This window comes from Astyanax mexicanus, chromosome 19, assembly GCF_023375975.1.
Source record: "Astyanax mexicanus isolate ESR-SI-001 chromosome 19, AstMex3_surface, whole genome shotgun sequence".
In the NCBI taxonomy this organism is placed as follows: domain Eukaryota; kingdom Metazoa; phylum Chordata; class Actinopteri; order Characiformes; family Acestrorhamphidae; genus Astyanax; species Astyanax mexicanus.
Window position 1 is genome coordinate 15,463,185 of NC_064426.1, and position 24,893 is coordinate 15,488,077.

The 24,893-nt window shown below is 38.3% G+C and overlaps 2 protein-coding genes across 2 annotated transcripts in view; one reads left to right on the forward strand and one right to left on the reverse strand.

The window, feature by feature from the left end:
- nbr1b (NBR1 autophagy cargo receptor b) overlaps positions 1-21,668 on the forward strand; it is a 52,098-nt gene extending 30,430 nt beyond the window's left edge. Inside the window, exons 16-22 of the mRNA XM_022686379.2 lie at positions 1,415-1,651; positions 6,810-6,938; positions 7,067-7,370; positions 9,970-10,040; positions 10,376-10,442; positions 11,195-11,291; positions 12,181-21,668. Of these exons, the coding sequence (XP_022542100.2) occupies positions 1,415-1,651; positions 6,810-6,938; positions 7,067-7,370; positions 9,970-10,040; positions 10,376-10,442; positions 11,195-11,291; positions 12,181-12,354 (1,079 nt within the window). The 3' untranslated portion in view covers positions 12,355-21,668. The remainder of the gene's footprint in view (positions 1-1,414; positions 1,652-6,809; positions 6,939-7,066; positions 7,371-9,969; positions 10,041-10,375; positions 10,443-11,194; positions 11,292-12,180) is intronic.
- An 88-nt stretch (positions 21,669-21,756) lies between these two features.
- LOC111189209 (uncharacterized) overlaps positions 21,757-24,893 on the reverse strand; it is a 219,195-nt gene continuing 216,058 nt past the window's right edge. Inside the window, exons 45-48 of the mRNA XM_049468276.1 lie at positions 24,369-24,656; positions 23,955-24,284; positions 23,737-23,871; positions 21,757-22,154 (exon numbers count right to left, since the gene is read on the reverse strand). Of these exons, the coding sequence (XP_049324233.1) occupies positions 22,030-22,154; positions 23,737-23,871; positions 23,955-24,284; positions 24,369-24,656 (878 nt within the window). The 3' untranslated portion in view covers positions 21,757-22,029. The remainder of the gene's footprint in view (positions 22,155-23,736; positions 23,872-23,954; positions 24,285-24,368; positions 24,657-24,893) is intronic.

Sequence of the window (24,893 nt, forward strand, 5' to 3'; positions counted from 1 at the left end):
GAGAGAGAGATTTATCAGTTCATCCTCCTGCTGTGGGTGTTCTGTTGTATGAGCAACTCACAGGTAAAGGTTCTCACAGCTGCTTCTCAAATGGACTTACAGCTGTGTGGTGTTTATTCCACATACTGTATCTCCTGTTTTACCACCAAACACATGCTTTTATCTTCCTCACGCTCATATTTTAATCCCACACAGATTTCTGCAGCTTCCTACGTGTTTTCTGTCGTTATTTTGCGGCTAGAGCGTGCCACTGTTTTGCCGAATCTGACTCTTCGCAGAATCCGGTTCCGCTTCGCGAGCAGAATCGGCACAACCCCACCCGCTGTAAAACTGCTGGAGTTGAAACGGAGCTTATAAATAAATTACCAAACACAAAAACGAAGGCTATTCTATCAGTAATTTCAGTTCATTTTAGTTAGTTTTATAAACACACGTTTTCAGTTCCAGTTGGTAACGTATTTTTGTTTTAATTACTCTTTTTATTAGTTGCAGTTAACAAAAATATTTTTTCACTTTCAGTTTCGTTATTTCGTTTGTTTTCGTTAACAATAATAATTGGTACTTAGCTACATTGTGATGATCACGCCAGAGTGTAAAATAAAAATATAAATAAAAAACAGATGCCTACATCTCAGACATCTCAGGGCAGAGAATCTAAACTCTAATTTAAATGTTGTGCCACATTATAACATAAAAGCAAAACGAAAAATAAATACTTTTTGACTTGCTTTTTAAGTAGACATTTTGACCAAAGCAAAATGCCTGAATACTATTCGGATATAAAACACGCACTTAAAATCCTTTAATTTTCCCGAAAATCATCAGTAAGCCTTTTAACCTGGTGCGCCTTATGTATGACTTTTACCAGTTAGGTTGTAAGGAGCAGTAAAGCCACTCTTTTGTATGAAAATAGACCAGAAAGTAGATGTTTATTGTGCATCTTATAATAATATCTTTAAAAATACAGGACATATGTAACATAACATTATTATCCTTTTTTATCTCCACATATAGGACTATAATTACAGACTATAGCAGTGCTGCCGTGTCATATAATCACTGTGGAGATGAAAAAAATGGAGGTAGTCATAATGATAAGCTTGATTTGTGTGCACATGCCCAGTGTAAATATGTTATATAATTGCTTTAAATCTGGCCTTTTATAAAACATATTATGATACCATGAATGATATTATGATATTATTCTGCATTTAACTGTAATACACCTTATAATTGTCATTTTAAGGTCACTTCATGCCACTGGTTTAAGGATAATGTAATAGCATTGAAATGCAATTAACCTTTAAGTACTATGAACATTCAAATGATGGAATTGGATTGTAAATTAATTTTAACCAGTAGTTAACCAGTAGTTTCATGCAGTTTTCTTTATGTTCTGCTTGTTTCTCCCCAGTGCTGCGTCCAGCTCCTCAAGGCTCAGTGTCTCTCTGTGAGAGAAAACCAGAGAAGGTTTCAGAGATCAGCCCTGGTGATAGCCCTCTTTCAGATCCACTTAGAGAGGAGACAGGAGGAATCCCATCTCCAGCATCTCCTGCCTTAGATCCAGCTCCAGCTTCACTCCACACAGACCCAGAGGCTGCCCCTGATCCTACTCCACTCCTAGCAGTTCCCACTGAGCAGCTAACTGCAGGTAACCACAGCCCAGAAACCCTGAGTGAAGTTAAATTGTGGTTCAAGGCAAATAATAATTTACCAAAAAGCACTATTAATCATTTACGAAAGTAGCATTTATTTAATTATATTCAACTATCTAGTTCACCAGATCAGCAAAAATAGCGTTTTTACTATAAAATCTCCAGATCTAATTAATACCATGCAATCAAAACAAAATAAATTGGCTATTCCACTGAAAGGGTGCCATTTGCCAACTCTTCCAAATATATATATATATATATATATATATATATATATATATATATATATATATATATATATATATATATTAGGGCTGGGGCGACGCGTCGACATAATCGACGTCATCGATTACGAAAATACATCGATTTGCATAACGTGCGTCGGCGCGTCGTAAATATGATCAGAACTATGTTAATTAACACGGTAACATAGAAGCATAGAACTATTATTTAATTAAAATGATTTTTAAGAACAGCTAAACACAGTTCTGCAAGTCAAACGCGGAGGAGTTCACGTGCGAGAGAGAGAGACACACACACACACACACACACACACAGAGAGAGAGAGAGAGAGAGAGAGAGAGAGACACAGAGAGAGAGAGAGAGAGAGAGAGAGAGACACACACAGAGAGAGAGAGAGAGAGAGAGAGAGAGAGAGAGAGACACACAGAGAGAGATTCGCTTGTTCTGGTGAGAGCTCATATTCTAGTCCCATACATAACTCTGCAGCTCCCTCAGTGTTTTCTGCCGTATTTTGCGGCTAGCGCGAGCGCTTACAACTGACACCGCGGACCGCGAGGTGCCGCCGCGTTTGTGCCGAATCCGACTCTCTGCTGAATCTGACTCCCGCTTCGCGGACAGAATCGGCACAACACCCCTGCTGTAGAACTGCGGTAGTGAAAACAGCGCTTATAAATAAATTAGTTTAGTTTCACTTTCAGTTTTCGTTATTTTTTTTTAATAAAAATATAATTAAAAAACAGACGCCTACATCTCGGACTATTTTCTGGAGCCCTGGTCGGATTTCGGTTCGGACCTCGGGTCATGTCGGGTTCGGGCAGAGGAGAGCATGGACTCCGGAGAGCAATCTCCAGCTACAAAAAAACGCCAGCGGGAATCTAAAGTTTGGGAGCATTTCACGCAAAAGGGCAACAATGCGGTCCTCTGCCATATGTGCAAAAGGAGCACTTGAAGCGCAAACATCCAGGAGCACTATGTCCACAGGGTCACACAGTAAGTTACCGTTTACATCAGGGTCTCCGCGGGTGTCCTTAAAAAGACTTAAGGCTGTTTACCAAAGGTTTTAAACCTGCCACAGGCAGAAATTATACATTTTTGGTTTATATTTGTGCATGGCATTTCGCAGTTTCCAGAAACAGTAGCATTATTCATAAGTTCAGGTGTTTAGCTAAGCTAGCTGCCTTAAGTTATTTTAGCTAGCGCCGTCTGCGCTGCGGTGTTACACCGTTTTCTGTCACCGTCGGAATTTTGTGACCAGTGCTCACGGTTATGAGCGTTCATTGGCAAAACGGAAGCTTTCTATACCTACACCTTACCCTCAGCCCTAAACTGAACCGTTTTGGCCAGTCGGGGTAAACATTAGAAACGAACACGTTTCGAATCGGCCAGTGCACCGGTCTGCTGAGAACTACTTGCCCGTGGTCACAAAATCTAGCGGTCACAGAAAACAGTGCAACACACGGTTGTGGTGTATGGGAGCTTATCCATTTTTAGCGTTAAAGATCTAAACGTGTTGTACATGTAAGTGATTATAAGTGTGGGGTTTGGTTTAGTAGGCTTGTGTTGTTGTTGTTGTTGTTGTTATTATATATAAATATAGTAATTTATCGTTTGCTTTAAAACGTAAAATAACAATTATTTAAATATGTTTCTCAATAAATAGATTAGTCGACTAATCGAAAAAAATAATCGTTAGAATAATCGTTTAAAAAATAATCGTTAGGGACAGCCCTAATATATATACAGTGAGTCCAAGAAGTATTTGATCCCTTGCTGATTTTCTTTGTTTGCCCACTAATAAAGACACTATCCTTCTGCACTTTTAATGGTAGATATATTCTAACATGGAGAGACAGAATATCAAGACAATTTTAAAGAATGAATTTTAATTAATTTGTATTTCAATGAGGAAAATAAGTATTTGATCCCTCTTGCCAAACACACTCAATACTTAGTGGCAAAGCCTTTGTTTGCAAGCACAGCGGTGAGACGTTTGTTGTAGTTAACCACAAGTTTAGCACACACACCAGGGGGAATTTTGGCCCACTCTTCTTTGCAGATCCTCTCTAAATCATGAAGGTTGGTGGGCTGTCGCTTCGCAACTCTGACCTTCAGCTCCCTCCATAGATTTTCGATCGGATTGAGGTCTGGCGACTGGCTGGGCCACTCCATGACCTTAATGTGATTTTTCTTGAGCCAATCCTTTGTTGCCTTTGCTGTATGTTTAGGGTCGTTATCATGTTGGAAGACCCAACCACGGCCCATTTTCAGATCCCTGGCAGAGGGGAGGAGGTTGTCCCTCAGGATTGGGCGGTACATGGCTCCATCCATCTTCCCAGTGATGCGGTGAAGTAGCCCTGTACCCTTGGCAGAGAAACACCCCCAAAACATTATGCTTCCACCTCCATGCTTGATGGTGGGCACAGTGTTCTTGGGGTCATAGGCAGCATTTTTCTTCCTCCACACATGGCGGGTGGAGTTGAGGCCAAAAAGTTCAATTTTGGTCTCATCTGACCACAAAACCTTCTCCCAATAACTTGGTTCATCTTTCAAATGATCATTGGCATACTTGAGGCGCGCCTCCACATGTGCTCTCTTCAGCAGGGGTACCTTTCGGGCACTGCAGGATGTGAATCCATTGTTGCGCAAAGTGTTGCCAATTGTTTCCTTGCAAACTGTGGTCCCAGCTGCCTTCAGGTCATTTGCTAACTCCTGCCGAGTGGTTGCAGGACGATTTCTGACCGTTCTCAGCATCATTGCCACCCCACGAGGCGAAATCTTCTTTGGAGCACCGGGCCGAGGTCTATTGATTGTCATGTTATACTCTTTAAACTTTCTGATAATTGCACCAATAGTTGTTACTTTCACATCCAACACCTTACTAATCTTTTTGTAGCCCATTCCAGCTTTGTGAAGGTCAACAATTCTGACTCTGAGGTCCTGTGACAGCTCTTTGGTTTTACCCATGTTGGAGACTTGAAATCTGTGTGATCTGTCTGATTCTGTGGACAGGTGTTTTTCACACAAGTGATTAGTGAGAACAGGTGGCTTCAGGTCAGGTAACAAGTTGATTGGGAGTGTCAAACTGGTCTGTAAAAGCCAGAACTGCTAATGAATACTAAGGGATCAAATACTTATTTCACTCCATGAAATACAAATCAATTAATATATATTCCTTAGATTTATTTTCTGGATTTTCTTTTTAATATTCTGTCTCTCCATGTAAGAATACATCTACCATTAAAAGTATAGAATGATCATGTCTTTATTAGTGGGCCAACGAAGAAAATCAGCAAGGGATCAAATACTTCTTGGACTCACTGTGTATATATATATATATATATATATATATATATATATATATATATATATATATATATATATATATATATATATATTTAAATCTTTTCTTAACTCTGAATCTAAAAACACTATATTGATTTTTTTTTATTATTCAAAACCTGTACTAGTCAATCTCTGTCAGCCTTACGTAACTTTTATAAAGGTTTCTAAAGCGAAGACGGTTACATTTTTCTCAGTCCTGTTACCAAAACTTATGTGATATTTAAAAAGCATGTTTAAAAGCAAGTCCAGTAATTCCTTTGATTTCTCTCAAAAAAGTCTTTTTTTTTTAAGAAATGATTGACTGCATTATGTACATATTATTTCAAAATCACTATATATATGCATACACATTGTATTTTTCTAAAATATGCAAATCCATTTTTTTCTTTTCAAGAAGACGCAAAGCTGAAATTGATCAAATTTATTATCATGTAGTTTATTAAACAAATGGATAAACAAAATTGGAAAAAAGTGCTTTAATAAACAAGGGGACAAAACTCACTCCTGTTACTGGAACTCACTCCTGTTTCTGGCACTCACTCCTATTACTTTTTATGATTTTAGCAACAGGACTGAAAGTAACAGGACTGAGTTTTTAGCACAGAATTAGCAAAAACATGAAACAGCTAAATGGCAGCTGTGCTAATAACATGGACACTGAGCACGTTTTAGTAATTTTCTCACAAAAAGTGATTTAGGTTACAGGGCAGAGCACTGAGAATGAGCTCCTCAGTCATAGTCACAATAAGATCAAATATACAGAAAAACAAATGAGGCAACTTAATTCTGGTCTTCCCATGATCTTCAGAATAACCAAGTGATGTCACTTCCTGTTGTAGTTGTGACGTGTAAATTGTTCCAGATGTTTCAGATGGGGAAATGTTTAATGGTAACAGGACTGAGTGAAACCAAGGGACACAACTAAAATGTGTATTTTAACTTAAAAATATGGATTTATAATGAAGCAAAATATTTTAAACGCATAGATGGGATTTGTAGTCACACAACAATGAAAAAAAATACATCTCTAAAGGTTTTTAAAAAATTATATTTTATGGTAAAGTTTATAGTTAGAAAGTGGGGACAGAAAACAAATGCTGTTTTTCAGTGTTTTAAGTATTACATTCATAATATTTCTTATTACATATCTTACTTTTGCAATTAGGTCAGTGTCGAGACACCATGCTTAATAATAGAATGTGTTTAAAATATATTTTGTGTGAACATTTATACATATAATGTCCTGTGGAGAGAAATGTCACCCATTTGGAGAAATGCCAAATACATTAAAAAGAAACTGAAATTACTAACTTTAAAGAAAGTAGTAGAGATCTTGTGTCTTGTTAATGATATTTATTCCACAAAAAGAAATGGTAAAAGGTATACACTTATTATTAGCTACTTTTAATTACTCACAAGTAATAAAAAAAAAAATAGTGTTGTATTTTAGTTGTATATGAACGTATACTGTGTTTATTAACAACAAGTTAAACTGCTGATGAAGTGAGTGTTGGATCTGGAGGTTATTAAGGTTTCTGGAAGAATAAGCAGTTTGTTTTAATGTTTTAGATGAAGGTAATGAGTCCGACATTGAGCAGATCTTGGTGGATCCGGTCAATGGCGAGCGGTTTGAGGCGGAGGAGGAGTCAGAGAGCAAGAAGGATAAAGAGGAAGAGGAGGAGAAATCGAAAGATGAAGGTAGTGGAAAAGAGTAGCAGCACTGTTATAAATAGTATCACTCCTTTGCATATTGCAGTTTTCTTTGTTATAGTTAATATCTGAATATCTGAACAGTAATAATATAATATAAATTTAATGTTCTGCAGCTGTAGAAGGAGGGAAAGAAACTCGCAGCAGAACATCCTCAGCCTCCTCAGAGGATTACATCATCATTCTGCCAGACTGCTTTGACACCAGCCGGCCACTGGGGGAGTCCATGTACAGCTCAGCTCTGTCTCAGCCAGGTGACGACCCTGACGGAGCGGATCAGCTGGACATAGAGATACAATCACCCAGCGGGCCATGTATTAGCGCCGATGCTAACGACATGCTGTGTGCCTCTCAGACTCTGGACTCTGTTTCCCTCACTCCGGTGATCGTCGCTGCACCCAGACCCTCTGCCAAGTCTAGGTAGGTTCAAACTACGCTGTGCTTGTGCTTTCATTTAGCTTTACAGTGCTAAAAACTGTATTTATGTGTTTATCAGAAGTTACAAAACCACCTCTGTGTCCAGTAAAGTATTACAGTATGTCAGAATGACTGACTGTGTGGATCATATGAACATTATAGAGCCTCCTACAATTCTTGTCAGGCATGTGCAGAGGGAGGGGGAGGGGGGCACCTGCCCCTTTTGCTCTTATTGCCCAAAATCCCCTTGTGTCATTTTATTTTTTTTGGTTTGTAAGTGTATGTGTGAATGTCATTCCCGTTTGGCTGGGAAACTACCATATTTTACCCATTTTTCCTGCCGTCTTCACCTATTAGTATTTTCCCCAAAATTTCCCATATTATATAAAAAAACAGTATTAATCAGGAGACCGCTGTGTGAATAGGAAAGCTCTTAACACCAATCATGGTGCCGGTTCCCGGATAAAATCCCGCCTTTAAGGAGAAACAGCCAGTCAGCTTGCTTGTTTTGCGGAGTGTGGAGGAAAGTTAGTGTGAGTGGGGAAAGCAGTTTCCTCAGGGTTTTCTGTTGTGATTTCGCTGCTAGCTCGAGCGCTGTAAAAATAAGAAATTCCGCGGACCACGAGGCGTTATGCGTGCTACAGCGCGTTGCCGAAATCTGACCCCCGCAGAATCCGGCTCCCCTTTGCGAGCAGAAATGGCACAACACCACCCGCTGTTAAACTGCTGTAGTGGAAACAGTGCTTATAAATAAATTAACAAACATGAAAATTAGGGTATTTAATCTGTAATTTCAGTTTGTTTTAGTATTTCCTTTTTTTTTTTTTTTTTTTTATTTCAAATTTTTACTATTTTCTCCCAAATGTACAAATTTACTCCCTCTATCACTAGTAATGCCCCAACACACCAGGAGGGTGAAGACTAACACATGCTTCCTCCGATACATGTGAATTCAGCCACCGCTTCTTTTCGAGCTGCTGCAGATGCAGCATTACCGAGCAGACAGCACGCTCGGAGGAAAGCGCAGCGGTTCGGCTCCGGTACATCAGCTCACAGACGCCCTGTGCTGCAGACATCACCCTAGGAGTTATGTGGGGAGAGAGCGCCATGTACCCACCCGGAGGGAGCAGGGCCAATTTTGCTCCCTCTGAGCGCCGGCAGCTTGATGGCAAAGCTGCGTGAACTGGGGTTCGAACCTGCGACTTCCCGCTCATATCATTATATATATATATATATACACTGCTCAAAAAAATAAAGGGAACACTCAAATAACACATCCTAGATCTAAATGAATGAAATATTCTCATTGAATACTTTGTTCTGTACAAAGTTGAATGTGCTGACAACAAAATCACACAAAAATCATCAATGGAAATCAAATTTATTAACCAATGGAGGCCTGGATTTGGAGCCACACACAAAATTAAAGTGAAAAAACACACTACAGGCTGATCCAACTTTAATGTAATGTCCTTAAAACAAGTCAAAATGAGGCTCAGTATTGTGTGTGGCCTCCACGTGCCTGTATGACCTCCCTACAACGCCTGGGCATGCTCCTGATGAGGTGGCGGATGGTCTCCTGAGGGATCTCCTCCCAGACCTGGACTAAAGCATCCACCAACTCCTGGACAGTCTGTGGTGCACGGTGTTGGGCTGTGAGCACAACCCCATCTGTGGACGTCGGGCCCTCATACCATCCTCATGGAGTCGGTTTCTAACCGTTTGTGCAGACACATGCACATTTGTGGCCTGCTGGAGGTCATTTTGCAGGGCTCTGGCAGTGCTCCTCCTGTTCCTTCTTGCACAAAGGCGGAGGTAGCGGTCCTGCTGCTGGGTTGTTGCCCTCCTATGGCCTCCTCCACGTCTCCTGGTGTACTGGCCTGTCCCCTGGTAGCGCCTCCAGCCTCTGGACACTACGCTGACAGACACAGCAAACCTTCTTGCCACAGCTCGCATTGATGTGCCATCCTGGATGAGCTTCACTACCTGAGCCACTTGTGTGGGTTGTAGAGTCCGTCTCATGCTACCACGAGTGTGAAAGCACCACCAACATTCAAAACTGACCAAAACATCAGCCAGACAGCATAGGTTCTGAGACGTGGTCTGTGGTCCCCACCTGCAGAACCACTCCTTTATTGAGTGTGTCTTGCTAATTGCCAATAATTTCCACCTGTTGTCTATTCCATTTGCACAACAGCAGGTGAAATTGATTGTCAATCAGTGTTGCTTCCTAAGTGGACAGTTTAATTTCACAGAAGTTTGATTTACTTGGAGTTATATTGTGTTATTTGAGTGTTCCCTTTATTTTTTTGAGCAGTGTATATATGTATATATATATATATATATATATATATATATATATAATGTGTGTGTGTGTGTGTATATATATATATATATATATATATATATATATATATATATATATATATATATATATATATATAATGTGTATATATATGTGTGTAGAGTGTGCTCTTGATTGGTTCAGATTTTATAAAAATCTGCAAAAAACAGTAGTGTATGTCCAGTCTGATTATAACCTGCTCCGAGGTGTGTATTGTGTCCAAGACTCTTTGTTTTTGTGCATGTCACTTTCCTACAGCTTAGAGTCACAGGAACAGCCAGAAGAGCCTCAACAGCCTGGCAGCAAAGATGAAGAGGAGCAGGAACAAGGTACATATACACACACACACACATAGACACACACACATAAACACACACACTTTTAATCACCAGCTTTTATTCCTATTCACTGTCCACTTTGCAAGAAACACCATCCTTGTACTCACTCTCACTAGCCACTTAATTTTTATGAGGGGCTAAAGCATGTTTAACACACACTGTACAGAAGTCACAATCTCTCACTGTACTCCAGGAAGGTGGAGCTACAAGACGGGGTCTCAAAAAGTCGATGAAAATAGGAATCAGACATTCTCACACATCAGTGCTCTCACATTACCCTTACACTTTCACACGTTACAGTTTTGTGCTGGGGGTTTGTGTTCTAGATGCTGCATCCAGTCCCCCAGATCCTGGCAGCTCCTGCTCAGCTGACTCTGAAATACAGGAACTCAAGTAAGTTAGTGTTGATTTGTGTTGATTTGTGTTGATTTGTGTTGGAGTGTGTTGGAGTGTGTTGGAGTGTGTGCAAGAGCGAGTTTGTGTGAGAGCGTATGCGTTAGAGAGCGTATGCGAGAGATTTCTTTTTTTTTTTTTGTCATACTTGCATTTTTAAGATTAACACATTTTATTAGTAGACATAGTTAAAGATGAGTAAATATAAAAAGTAGTTTTTAAATCATAATTAAATTTATTAAACTTTTTTTTTAAACCAGTCTAGGCCTGTGTTCCCTAAACCTAATAACTTGGTTGTGCCACTTTTGGCAGCAACAACTGCAATCAAGCTTTACTGATAGCTAAAATTGAGTTTTTTCCCCTCTCTGTGGAGTAATTGTGGCCCACTCTTCTTTACAAAACAATTATAATTCAGCCACATTGGAATGTTTTTGAGCATGTGAAAGATCATATCACAGCATCTCAATCAGACTTTTTTACACCACCAAAACCTTAATTTTGCCTTTTTTGTGAGCCATTCAGAGGTGGACTTATGTGCTTCGGATCATTGTCCTTCTGCAGAACCCAAGTACACCTGAGCTTAAAGTCACAAACTGCCGGTATAATCTTTAACACTAACTTTAACTGAGGCAACTGAGACCTGCAGTTCTTCAGATGTTATTCTAGCTTATTTTGAGACCTCCTGGATGTGTTGTTAATTGCTGATGGGTATTTTTCTCTCATTTCTATCTCTGTCACTCTTCTGGATTCAGGGCCAACAGTATAACTGGAGGTTTGGTGAAAGGTGCTCTCTCTGTGGCAGCATCTGCCTATAAAGCACTGTTTACCGGGCAGCCTGGCCCTGAACAGGTGAGCACAGATGAATTCAGAATGTTTACATACACCAGACCTGGTCTACCTCAGTATACTGCACCTGAACTTACTGTACTCCCCATTTATAAGAACAACACCCGCACTAAATGGTGCACCGGATAATGAAACATTTATTTTCTGGTTTATTTTTATACATACTGGATTATAAGGCACATTTTATGCGACGCTAGTAAGGAACAGGGGAGTCGCCATGTTTTCCTTCTAATTCAGCAGTATTGTACTGTACTGTAAAGCTAAGCTAGTTTGGATAAATAAAACTGTAATTCTTAAAAAAAAATTACAGACAAGCCAGACAAGTCAAACGAGCGTCAGATATTAATCTACACAGATTTCTCTCCTGAAAGCTGTTTATTTGGGTGACTAAAATGCTTCCGTTTTTTTACTGTAAGCTAAGATTTCCACTAAAGCTGGAGCATTAACATTGGCGCGTAACCGCTAGTGGTAATGCCATCCGACAGTAGCTACACTGAGGAACCCGGAGTGTTCTGGTAAGCCAGGGTGATATTAGCTAGCAGTTCATCCCATGTATCATTTTAACACAGTAAACGTGTAGGCTACAGTCCAATATACTCACCTCTAAATGAAGAAAGAGCTAGCGCTGCGGTTAGTGGGTAATGCTAATGCTAGTACTGCTCCAGCAGTGCTAGCCAGGGTTAGCAGAAGGCTACAGGGCGATAATGCTCACCTTTGGACGGCCAAAAATCTAGCGTTTAGCGTGTATATCGGCTAATACTGCTGGAAAACTAAATTGAAACTGAAAAAATTAAATGGATTTTAAATGCACCTTATATTGCGAAAAAAAATGGTAATTGCTGTATTTTTGACTGAAATTCAAATGGTACGTTTCTCTCTTTACTTTTTGTAGCTTCCTGAAGAAGCTGCTACTCAGGATGCCATGATGGCCGTCCTGGTGGAGATGGGCTTCGGTGACCGGGCGCTGAACCAGCGCTTGCTGCAGAAACACGGCCGGAACCTTCTGGACGTAGTCAACGAACTGGTGCACATGCAAGACAACGACTGGTACTCCACCCGCTACTGACACCACCGTAGAGCAGTCAGCGTCCGTATGCCTCTTTCTCTCTGTCTTTTCATGTGTGTGCATTTGTTATCGACCGTGATCCAGAGTGTCTCTGTGAGCTGCATTATGGGTGCAGGTGAGGGGTCTTCAAGTAAAGAATTACCACAAGCGTTTATTTCCTGAACACTAATGTTTGTTCCCGCTCGCTGTTGGAGTGCATTCATTCTCATATCATTAATATAAGGGCCGTAGTTAAGTAGTTAAAGGTGTAAGGACCTGCTGAGGTAAAGACTAATAGAAATGCTCCTTTCTCCTAAACATTTAAAAGAGCAGTTTGGTGTAAAATCCTGTGATACAGATTTCCCCCTGATCTCAGACTTAGTTGATCAGCCAAGACACATTTTACGTCCAAATTCTGTTTTTATTTATGTTAAACTGGAGCTGTGAGACTAATGTAGCTAACAAACACTAGAAGTCAGTACCTAAAAGTCACCTAAATGTTTAGTAACACATGTTCAAACTGCATTTGGTCATCATTGAGGTCCAAAATTCACTTGTTGACCAGAATATAAAAAGGTTGAAGGGTGCTTATTTTTCGTAAAGGAAAAATGAAAAGTAAAGGAAACAATAGCTTGCACATCACTTTAATAGTGCTGTCTGTTTACAAATAATAAAACTAAAGTTTAAATGAACTAAATGAAAAAAAAAATCATAATCAAGAATCACTCACATACAGCTCTGGAAAAAAAATAAGAGACCACTTAAAAAGATGGATGATCACAAGTTTTTAAACCAAGCTGAACTGCTTGAATTTTTGCACCAGGAGTGGCTTAAAGTTATCCAAAAGCAATGTGTATGACTGGTGGAGGTGAACATGCCAAGATGCATGAAAACTGTGATTAAAAACCAGGGTTATTCCACCAAATATTAATTTCTGAACTCTTTCTGAATATGAATTTTTCTTTTTCTTTGCATTAATTGTGGTCTGAAAACTCTGCATCTTTTTTATTATTTCAGCCATTTCTCATTGTATGCAAATAAATGCTCTAAATGACATTTCTTTAATTTGGAATTTGGGAGAAATGTTGTCTATAGTTTATAGAATAAAACAACAATGTTCATTTTACTCCAACATATACCTATAAATAGCAAAAATCAGAGAAACTGATAAAAAAAAAAGTGAGCTCTTTTTTTTTTTTTTTTTTTTTTTTTCAGAGCTGTTTAGGAAGAATATTGAGAGACTTTTTTTAAAACAATATTGCCTAGCCCTAGCTGACAGAAAGAAAAGGTGTACTGGGGTACAAAAAAAATCAGCAATTTTAAATGTTTTTTTCACATTTCTGTCTTATTAACAACTCCTTTGCACTGTAGCCACTGTAGTTATACCATTAAAACGTTAGGATCTAATATAGCTGATATGTTAATCTATGTTTGGGATCTATGTTTAATCTGATCGTTAACAAATACTGAGTATTTAAATCTGTATTTAATGTGATCAAAATATATTACTTCTGTTTAGCACTTCATTTAGTATTATGCTTAAACCCTGGCGCTCAAACTGCTGCCTAGTAAGTTCAGAAGTTTTGTGAATTAAAAAAAAATGCATTAAAAAACTGAATGAAAAAAGACAAAAATCCTTTAGAGAACAGCTGCAAACCCAAACTGAAAAAAAGATTTTTAAAACAAAATAAATTATGTTGCATTAAACTGCAAGCGCTAATATGGCATACACCAAACATTTAAAGTTAAATATCTCAAGTTTTATTATTTATTTTTATATATATAAATTATATATATATATAAATTATTTATAATTATATATAATATATATATATTATTTATTAACCCCGCTTCTGTAACAAAAAATGTAGGGAGTTAAGATGTTTCTTGGCTGATCCACCACATTTTTGAGTAAAAGGAAACATGTATAATAAGATTTTCCTCCAAACTGCTGTGTTTGATGTGAAATTGGCTTAAAATTCATTCGGCGTTAAGCAAAAACAATGTAATTTAAAGATAAGTTAAGTTGTTAAGGTATTATGATGTTATGTGCAACAAATTGACATGTTTGAACCAAGTTTTCTCACAAGTTTTATTTCTACTCTACATTTTTTAAAATAAAGGTGCCTTAAAGTGTTTGATTAGCAGTGCCATAGAACAACCTCTTTTGGTTCCAAATAGAGGGGTTGAATAGAGTTTGAATAACCTTTCAGAGGTCTAAAAGAAAAAAAAAAAAAAAAAAACCTTCTGTCACTTAGACTACATTCACACAGTGGCAAAGTGATCAATTTCGATTTCAGCACCAAATTCTATGTTTATTTAAGCTTTTTAATGTGACAAATCTGGTATTTATATTGCTCTTTGAAACCCTTGTTTTACAAGAAGTTTTGTTTTCAAATGTGCCATCATTGACATTGCATGTTGACATGTAATTGGTATGAATCCTGATCTGACTGTTTAAAAGTGCTGGGGACAGAAGCGCAATGGGAGATGGGTAAATGGTTCACTCACACAGTTTACACTTAACTTAGTCTGTGTCTCCAGAAGTGCCCAAACACATCAGATTACATATTTAATCACTAAATTTCAGTACTCTCCATGTTTAAACAACATTCAAATATTTAAATGCCATTGAAATCTCATGTTCTGCTGTTTCTATAGTTTTTAGAAATGGTAGAAATAATCGTTAATCGACTACCGTATTTTTCGGACTATAAGGCGCACTTAAAAACTTGTAATTTTCACAAAAATTGACAGTGCGTCTTATAATACGGTGCGCCTTTTGTATGGATTTTACTCGTCAGGTTGTAAGGAGCAGTAAACACACACTCCGTGCAGCGTTATAGAGAGTTTCAGTGCTATACAGAGTCCAGAGCCGTGCAGCTCCGAGGCTGAGCAGCAAATAGCATTAGCTAGATGCTAACCGCTAAGCTAGCTAGCTTATTCACTGAGATCAGTATTATCTAAATTTTACTCGTCAGGTTGTAAGGAGCAGTAAACACACACTCCGTGCAGCGTTATACAGAGTTTCAGTGCTATACAGAGTCCAGAGCCGTGCAGCTCCGAGGCTGGAGCAGCAAATAGCATTAGCTAGCTTATTCACTGTTCAGAGATCAGTATTATCTAAATTTTACCCGTCAGGTGTAAGGAGCAGTAAACACACAGAGCAGCAATAGCATTAGCTAGATGCTAACCGCTTAGCTAGCTAGCTTTTTCACTGTTCAGAGATCAGTATTTTCTAAATTTAGCACTTTTAATACTGCTGGAGCAGTATTATTAGAGTTAGATGCTAATCGCTAAGCGTTCACCGTTCAGAGGTGAGTTATCGGCCTGTAAGTCTGTGCTGCTTTGCCTGGCTAGCATTAGCTAGATGCTAAGCGCTAACTCTCTCAGAGGTGAGTTTTATCAGCCTGTAATCTGCTTGTTTACCGTGTTAAAACAAGCTACGGGGGACGAATCGCTAGCTAATATCTCACTGTCTTACCAGAACACGCAGGATTACTCAGTGTAACGCTGTCGTTTAAGTTTGGGTTAACTTTACTAGTTTAGGTGACTAGCTAGCGTGCTAGCGGATAGCTATGCTAACGCTGGTGCAGCAAGCCTTAGTGGACATCTGGAAATCTAAGCTTACTGTAAATAAACTGAAGCACGTTACTCACCCAAATAAACAGTTTTCAGGAGAGGAATCTGTGTAGATTAATATCCAGCACTCGTTTGAGCTAGATTTGTATACTGAGACGCTCCACCGGCAAGCCAACCCCCCCGGTGGGGGAAGGGAAACATGGCGCCACCCCTGTTCACTTTGATATAGGCACCCTTTCTAGTGTCACTTAACGCGCCTTATAATGCGATGCGCCCAATGTATGGAAAAATAGCAGAAAATAGGCGTTCTTTGATAGTGCGTCTTATAATACGGTGCGCCTTATAGTCCGAAAAATACGGTAATCGAAAAAAATAATCGTAAGATTAGTCAACTACCAAAATAATCATTAGGTGCAGCCCTAATATATTGGATCTCATTACTACATATTTATGACTAAAATCTTGAAGTGAAAATTCAGAAGATTAAATGTGTTTTTGTTGTTGCTTAGACTGTTGCACAGACTGTAAGTGGTTTTGTGTCACTGTAAAAAAAAATATATAAATATTCATCAATTCATCTGATGTAATTTCAGTTTATGGACGCAAAAGTTGTTATTTTATGGCATTGCTCAAAAACCATTTAAAGCACTTTTATTCTTGAGGGTGATCTCCCTGTAATGTAGGGGGCCATCTTTGCTTACTTTGCATTAGAAATTGTTGCGTGACAGTGAAGCAATCCACTGATATAGACTACAAACACAGGGATAATAAATGCACAAAATGGGTGTTAAATGAGTTTAATATGCTCAGTTAGAGGGTGTCTTAATAATCAAAATAAGAGGTGGATTTAGCTTGAACACAACACAGAAAGATCACAGTATTGTGGGACTGTGGTCGGGTCTGTGGTTAAAGATGATTCATTTAAAACGTTCACCCAAACGTTCTGTAGTCCATCCATACACCAGAACTCCCTTACCCAAAGAAATGTCTCGACCCTGAAGCTTTGGTGCTTCATAAACAAGTTTCCCTCCACAATAGGGTAAAAACAGGTGTGTGAGCTTTTGCGTGGATGTTTAAATTGAGCCTTTTCAGCCACAGTTATTAGTCTTCTTCTTCTTCAGAAAAAAGAAATGTTCTAGTATTCTGTCCCACAACTATAATCTTTCTGTGTTGTTCTCGAAAGCTATTTTCTAAGCTCCACAAAGCTCAGCATAAGGTTAAATACATTGTTAGACTGCTGGGTTAGCACAGCTAAGCTACATTTTTATCAGTGTCCACAGCAGGAGCTACTTCAGACTGTATTCACTTTTAAATACGATATGACCAAAAAACATTTACTGTAATTTTTTTTGCACTATAAGGTGCACTTAAAATCCTTTAACTTTCCTAAAAATTGTCAGTGCGCCTTTGAATCCAGTGCGTCTTATGTATGAATTTTACCAGTCCGGTTATAAGGAGCAGTAAAGTCACTCTGCCAAACTGTAGTGTTATACAGGAGTTTTGGTTTAGTTCTCCAGCACTGGGGCTGGAGTAGCATTAACATTAGCACATTAGCATTAGCTGCTAACCGCTATTTCCCCGTTCAGAGTTTAGTATTATCTGCCTGTAGACTGCTGCTAACCTGGGCTAGCATTGCTGGAGTAGCATTAGCATTACCTGCTAACCGTGTTTCGCTATTTCCCCTTTCAGAGGGGAGTATTATCAGACTGTATTGACTGTGTGCTGCTAACCCCGGCTAGCACTGCTGGAGTGGTTAGCTGCTAATGCTAATGCTCAAGCCTAATGCTGGAGAAATTTGGAATTTAAGCTTACTGTAAATAAACGGAAGCACTCAAATAAACAGTTTTCAGAAGAGAATTCTGTGTAGTTTTGTTGCTTAGCTTAGCTTTACTTAACTTAGCTACCCCCCCCAACCACCACCACGACCCAGCTGCTGAAATAAAAGTTCCTTATGTCTCTTTAAAAATGCGCCTTATAGTGCAAAAAATACGGTAACTAACTAAACTTGAACTGATCGAATATTCAAATAGTAAAGCAGGAAAAATCTAACTTTTGAAAGTGGCATTCTAAAATAAGGTAAATAACAGTGCTTTAAGTATTACTGCCTAAAACATTAGCTTTTTTTAAGTGTAGTTAGTGCTCTGAGAATCAGAACAGAGTCATATGATGTGCAATAAAGTCAGTCAGAAATGTGGAACGTCTAAAAAAAAAACGTCTTTAAAGTTGAAATGATGAGCTCTGCATGGTGTTAAGCTGAGGAATGTTCAGAGCATTCTATTTCTGGTATTTGTTTTGCTATTTTTTTGGGGGGGGAGGAATAAATGCACTTAAAGGTCAGCTTTGTAAGTCTGTGTGACAGTCGCTGATTATTAATCAATCAAGTTTATTATGCTTGTTTAGCTAATTCCATATTAAAGAAAGAAGATCTCAGTAATGTAATGTTATGGAAAAGTATTCCAATGTTTTTTTTTTCTTTTCTTCTGTTTTTGACATGGGATGAACTATAACTGTATGATGAATGACAAATACTGCATCATCCTGCATCATGTGAAATGCTCCATTCCAGATAGAATAAGCGCGGTGACCCAGTTATAACGCTAAGCTTTAGAGTGGGAAATGTTTTGGACGGAAATGAATCGTATGCTGTGATTTAACGCGTGAAAGAAAACAGTGGCAATCATGAAATATGTACACTTTGCTTCAGTGTTGATGTTGAAAAGTGTAGAAATGCTTGTAACGAAGACCTTTTGCTCATTCCGAATCATGAAATTGACTTACAATATGTATATTTTGATAATTAAAGTAATTAAATCTTGTACTAATGGGAAATAAGCACCTTAAACAAACATTCTTTATCAGGAGATGAGAACCTACCTGCTGACAGAAAAAGACAGCATTCCTTTAAATGCTATGTAATCATCTTCCTGTGACATTACAGAGCTCCTGCTTGTCAGAATGCATGTGCATATTTTGTTTGTTTGCGAAGTAATAGGTAATAATTAGGTAGTCACCACACTGTTTGAAGAACAAAAAAGTCTGAATTTTAATTTTATGGACTTATTAAGGTCTCAAGTATCAAGAAAAATTACATTTCTACAGTTTCAAAGCACACTTTTCACTCCTCAGCTGACTAAATTCACTTTTTGTAATATCGCAAAAACATAGCTCTCTCCAAGTATTCGGCTTTACACAGCTTAGAGCCCCAGCCACTTATTCTCTGTACTGTGACTGTAAACACAATGGCTCCCTATTTACATTTTAGGGCACTATTAGATTTGAACTCAAAACCCAAATTTTCCTAAAGTGAAATTCTAACTTTTTTAATTATACAATAATTTCCCATAATGCATTTATAAATTACAGTAAACAGGTTAGCTCACTACATAAGCTGAATTTGGACCAAACTGCATTGAGGGTCTTGTTACAAACCAACAGATGGTGGACCAAACTGATCTTTATTTCAAAACTCAGTTTGTGTGAACTGAGCCCCAAACTACAAAAAAAAAAAAAAAAAAAAAACACAAGGTCTCTCCCCTATATAGTGCAATAATAAGATGGGGACAGTGTTGTGCATGTATGGCATTTATAGTTCATATTTGCTATTAATGCTGAACCGAACAACTTGTTTTACAAATAATTAACGTGAGCGTCATTTACTCTCGCATGACTGAACGCACAGCCAATCCAGAGCTAGTTTATTGAGAGCCTACCCACTTCTTATCTCCCTGTTGTATCAGAAATTACCACAAACTGCAAAAAGAGGTTGTCCGCGAGTGAGTCCAAACACTTAGCCTAAATATTCTTTAAATTTTTTAACAAAAGCTAAGAAAACATACCTATAGTTGTTCTAAAATGTTTACATACCCCAGCAGAACTTTTGCTTTCTCTGAGACTATTTTCTCAGATGGTAAAGCTGCCCATTCTTCTTGGCAAAAAAGCTTCCAGTACTAAGTTCTGGGGCTGTCTCCCCAGAGATCTTCCCAGAGCGGCTCTGTGATATTGAGGTCAGGAAACTGAGATGGCCACTCCAGAACTCTCATTTGTTCTGTTTTAGCCAATGACTGGTCTTGTGACGGGTTCTTGTGACAGGTCTTGGACAAACTTGGCCTTGTGTTTTGGATCTTTGTCATGCTAGAATGTCCCATGCGCAGCTTCTGGGATGATGAGTGTAAATTTGTCTCCAGTATTTGCTGATAACGTTCCTTTAACATTGACCAACTTTCCTGTGCCTTTGTAGCTCAAACATACCAAACATATCAGCGATCCACATCCATGTTTTACAGTAGGAACGGTGTTCCTTTCATCATAGGCCTGGATGACACCACTCCAAATGTACCATATGTGGAAAAAGGTGTTGTGTTATCATTCATATTCTCGTAAAAATCTGCTGGGTTATGTAAACTTTTGAGCCAACTGTATATATTTCCAAAATGAATCGTGGTGAATGGAGCTAAACAGCTCAAAACTCCTGGATATTCCTTTAATTTTGGAAAGTAGAATGATGTATTTTGCCACAAAAGCAAAGAAAACTTGCCCTTGTGTTTCACTTTCACAGTTTTACTACAGTAAACCGGTTTGGGCAGTAAAGGTATTAGCATTACTGCTACTGTGAGCTGATGCTGGAGTTACAGTCAGAGCGCTGAGTTTAAAAGTTTTATAACTTGAGTTTAATGAAACATTTTATATTGTTCTACGTTGAGGAATTCAGTACACGTTTCAGTATAAAATATTATTATTTATTATTTTGGGCTGGTGATGAATGGGTAGAAAGGGGTTCTACTAAAAAGAATAGAATCTTGTTAATTAATTAAAAAAAAACCATTGAACGTGAACTAGTTCTTTTTGAACTAGAGTGAACCATATGAACTAGTTTGTTTAAATGAGTATAAACTGAACTTTTAAAACTTATTTATGTTAAATGTGATGCGGAAGTATGGATCTGTTTCAGTCACAGTCAGAGAGTGTTTTAGGCCTGGGCTGCTTTATAAATTGAATTTAAACAGCTGTAATTCTCACTGCTACTTACTTACATACTTATATAGGTACGTCAAACAGCTATTCTTCATAAAACCACATAAAACTAATTCAAAGTCAGGGAAAACTTCATACAGGGAAAATAATTGTAGGATATGGACACTTTGCAGTAAAGTAGCCTGGCTGCTTGAAAAAGTGCACATAAATATTATATCTGAGTGAATTTAGAACATAAAGCAACTTTACTGGTTCCATCATATATGTAGCATTGATCAAAGAACCCATTGAAGCACCTTTATTATTACTGAGAATTTATCTGAAGAATTTAAATAATATAATCCACATAGAGTAAGGAAAATTCTGTGAGCTAGGGAAACAAGCCCATTAGTCAGAGCTTTCATTTAAGGGTGTGGTTTTAGGATACCATTTAGGATGAGAGAAATCCTGTTTGTGTATGCTTGTGGCCTATTTATTAAGTGCTTTTAGGGTTAACACAGACAGGCATGTGTACTTTTCTGAGTTTATGCCATCTATCAACATTTATCACAAGTTTTATTGCTTTTCTAATGATCTTCGGTGGTTACTGGAAGTTTAAAAACAGACCATAATTACTCTATCCATGTGCTTTTATGGTCTTTTCTGTAGGGTGCAAAATGTTGGTCCCTCTAGAAGCTGAAGAGAGGGGATTATGATTGGAAGCTGCACAGTGAATTAACTCATTCTGTTTGTTATTTAACACACACCTGATGTTTGAATCTGTAATAAATGTCCTGGTAGTTTTACTGTGTCATGTCTTATTTCTTACTGAGCAGCTGAACAGCATGAAGGCAGCAGTGCAGAAAACACATGAACACACATTTAATGTACTTAAAGATCACAACTGATTTTATTAGTATAACAATTTGGAAATGAAATTAATACATTCAGGGATTTCAGTCTACTTTAAATGGAATAGCCCCCGGAATGGCCCCACTCATTCAGGCAGTAGCAGTTTAGCCCAGCCAATTAAGCCATGTAAAATACTTATTATAATGATTAAGAATGCTTTTGGAACAAAAAATCAAACTATATAGGTATACATCAGAGATAATTTAACAATACGAATGAACACAATTCTCTGATATTTTTGAGCATTAGCAATTAGATTAACTTGGTCTCCATCATGCTGTCCTTTTCTGTAGTGGAAAATGAGTCTTCTTCAGTGTGAGGATCTTCTTTGTCGTTATTGTTTTTTATGAGATTCATTGCATACTCATTTTCCGTACCTGTAAAAAAAAAGTGTTCAGTCACTACCTTCATTTAGGTTTATTTACAGCACTGATCTCAAACAATACATATAATTGCTGGAATACATTTGGGCTTTACTTCAACTGCAGGGCCAAACGGTTACTAATGTCACATCATACTAGGGTTGCCAACTGCTATGTTATATGTTAGCCCTTTATATTAGGTGATTACTGAAAAAGACACTCACTTTTACACGCCGCACTAGCTTCTACACTCAGTTCTACACTTCACACTAGCTTCTACACAATTCTATGGTTTAGACTAGCTTCTAGCCTTCACACTAACTTCTCCACTCACTTTTACACCTCACACTAACTTCCCCACTCACTTCTACTCTTTACACTAGCTTCTACACTCACTTCTACACTTCACACTAGCTTTTACACTCATTCTACACTTTACACTAACTTCTACACTCACTTCTACACTTTACACTCACCTCTACAGTTCACACTAGCTTCTATACTCACTTCTAAACTTTACACTAGCTTCTACACTCACTTCTACAGTTCACACTAGCTTCTATACTCACTTCTAAACTTTACACTAGCTTCTACACTCACTTCTACAGTTCACACTAGCTTCTACACTCACTTCTACACTTCACACTAGCTTTTACACTTACGTTGACATTTTACACTACACACATGGACAAAATTGTTGGTACCCCTCGGTTAATGAATGAAAAACCCACAATGGTCACAGAAATAACTTGAATCTGTGAACCTTTAATCCAGATGTGTAGCAAACCTATTACTGTCACAGCTTATGATGCCTTATAATCACAATTCATGATGCATAAGAAACACAGCTATAATGTATGGTATGTTTTCATAAATATGTAAAACCATGTCTATAATGCCCTATGAATACATTAAAACATGTTATGAGTATGGTTATAGAGTCTAATAGACATTCTAAGGCCATTTGTATTAAGTGTTACATTTACTCTTCTTTGCGCCTCATTGTGAATTGTAGCATTGCAAACAATGCTTCCCATTGGTGAAGATAACTGATGTATCTTCTTTCTTTTCATTAAAATTCTGTCCTAATGATCTGTTTTCACTGTTTTAGCTTACCAGAGACAAAAGAAAAAAGGAAAAAAAACACCATCAACAAAAACACAACAATCTGCTTTCACATGTAGGAGTGCTGGGACTCATTTTAGAGGTGCATGAGTGTCAGCAGATCACTCTGTATTAACAGTCTGCAAAATGAATGGCTCTAGTCCTTGTCCAAACCCTCTACCATGGTGTTAGGACAGACTACACTCCACAAATGCCTAAAGACAGCAGCAAAAAGAGCTAATCCTCCACAAATCAATACAATCTTCAACATTTTATGTAAATATGAAGGCTACAGATCTTGTTGCAGAAGAGAACATATATGGAGTTAATCAGCAGATACACATTATTAAATTCTCCTAACTAATGGGGGTGTGGCTCATTCTCATTTATAAGATTTCTGTGCCAAAAAGTGAATGTGTAAAAAAGTCACTAGTCACTCGTTTGGACCTGCACTGGAAAAAAAGTCTATGGATTCTTAAGAAAACAAACTCACATTGTTGACGATATGTCTTCCCAGACACCTGCTGTTTTTGTTGACTTCTCTTCATGAAGAAAATGATGCTCGGCACTAATATAAGCAACAGTCCCGCTGCTGCTGCTGCAAAACCAGTGATGGGGAGCAGCGATGCTGAGGAAGAAAAGTACTGTCAGAACGTTCACACTTCAGGAGAACAAGTCAACAAACACAATGAGCTCCTTTTATTACTGTACCTTTCACAGTGATGGCCAAGAGTTCAGTGCTATTAGAACTGAAAGTGCGTGAAGACACGGTTACTTCATAAACACAGCTGTAGTTTCCCTGATGGACATAATCAGCCTCACCAAAGAAGAAGGAAGCTGAGTGGTTAACAGCAGACTTGGTGATTTTAGTGATACTGGATCCACTATTGAACCTCAGCTGGAAGGATCCTCCTGGATACTGTGGTTGAGTAGAGCAGATGATGGAGAAGCTGTAGCCTCTGGTCACCTCTTGCTCTTGAAGCCACCAGTGAAACCAATCACCAGAAGCACTGAAGGAGATATTAGGCTGAAGCAAGTTTACTGAAAAACAAGAGGAACTCATAAAAGGTGTGAAGTAGTAACCATGACTAACAAAATAGTACTTTAAATAAAGACGTTCCCTACCTACAACCAAAAAATCCACAGAGCTGCTCTGTGGAGAACTGGAATTATAACCAGAGGTTTGTGTCTGGTACTGGCAGTAGTAAGACCCTTCATGAGTGAAGTCCACTGTAGGTAAACTAAAGGTGACCGAGGTGCCATGCTTGGTTTCTCTAAAAGACCCAGAACTCTTGGTCAGAGTGAAGCTTCCTCCTGTGAACTGAGTTTCTACAGAGCAGGTGATGTCGACCCTCTCTCCCCATGAGATCTCTCTGGTGGGACTGAGAGAGATTTGAGGAGTGGGTAGAGGCACTGGGGGAAAAAAAATTGTTAGTCCAATTTCACGGTTATACATGTTGTGACAAACTGTCAGTATTGGACATGTTACTTTGAAAAAGTAGTTATAGTTACTATTTACTTCTCCAAAAAAGTAACTGAGTTACTATCTAGTTACCAGTAAAAGTAACCCCCACCCCCTGGCCCCCACCTTCTCAGAGTGTGTTTCATTAGCCAGATGAATAGAGTGCACGACACCAAATACAAGTAGCT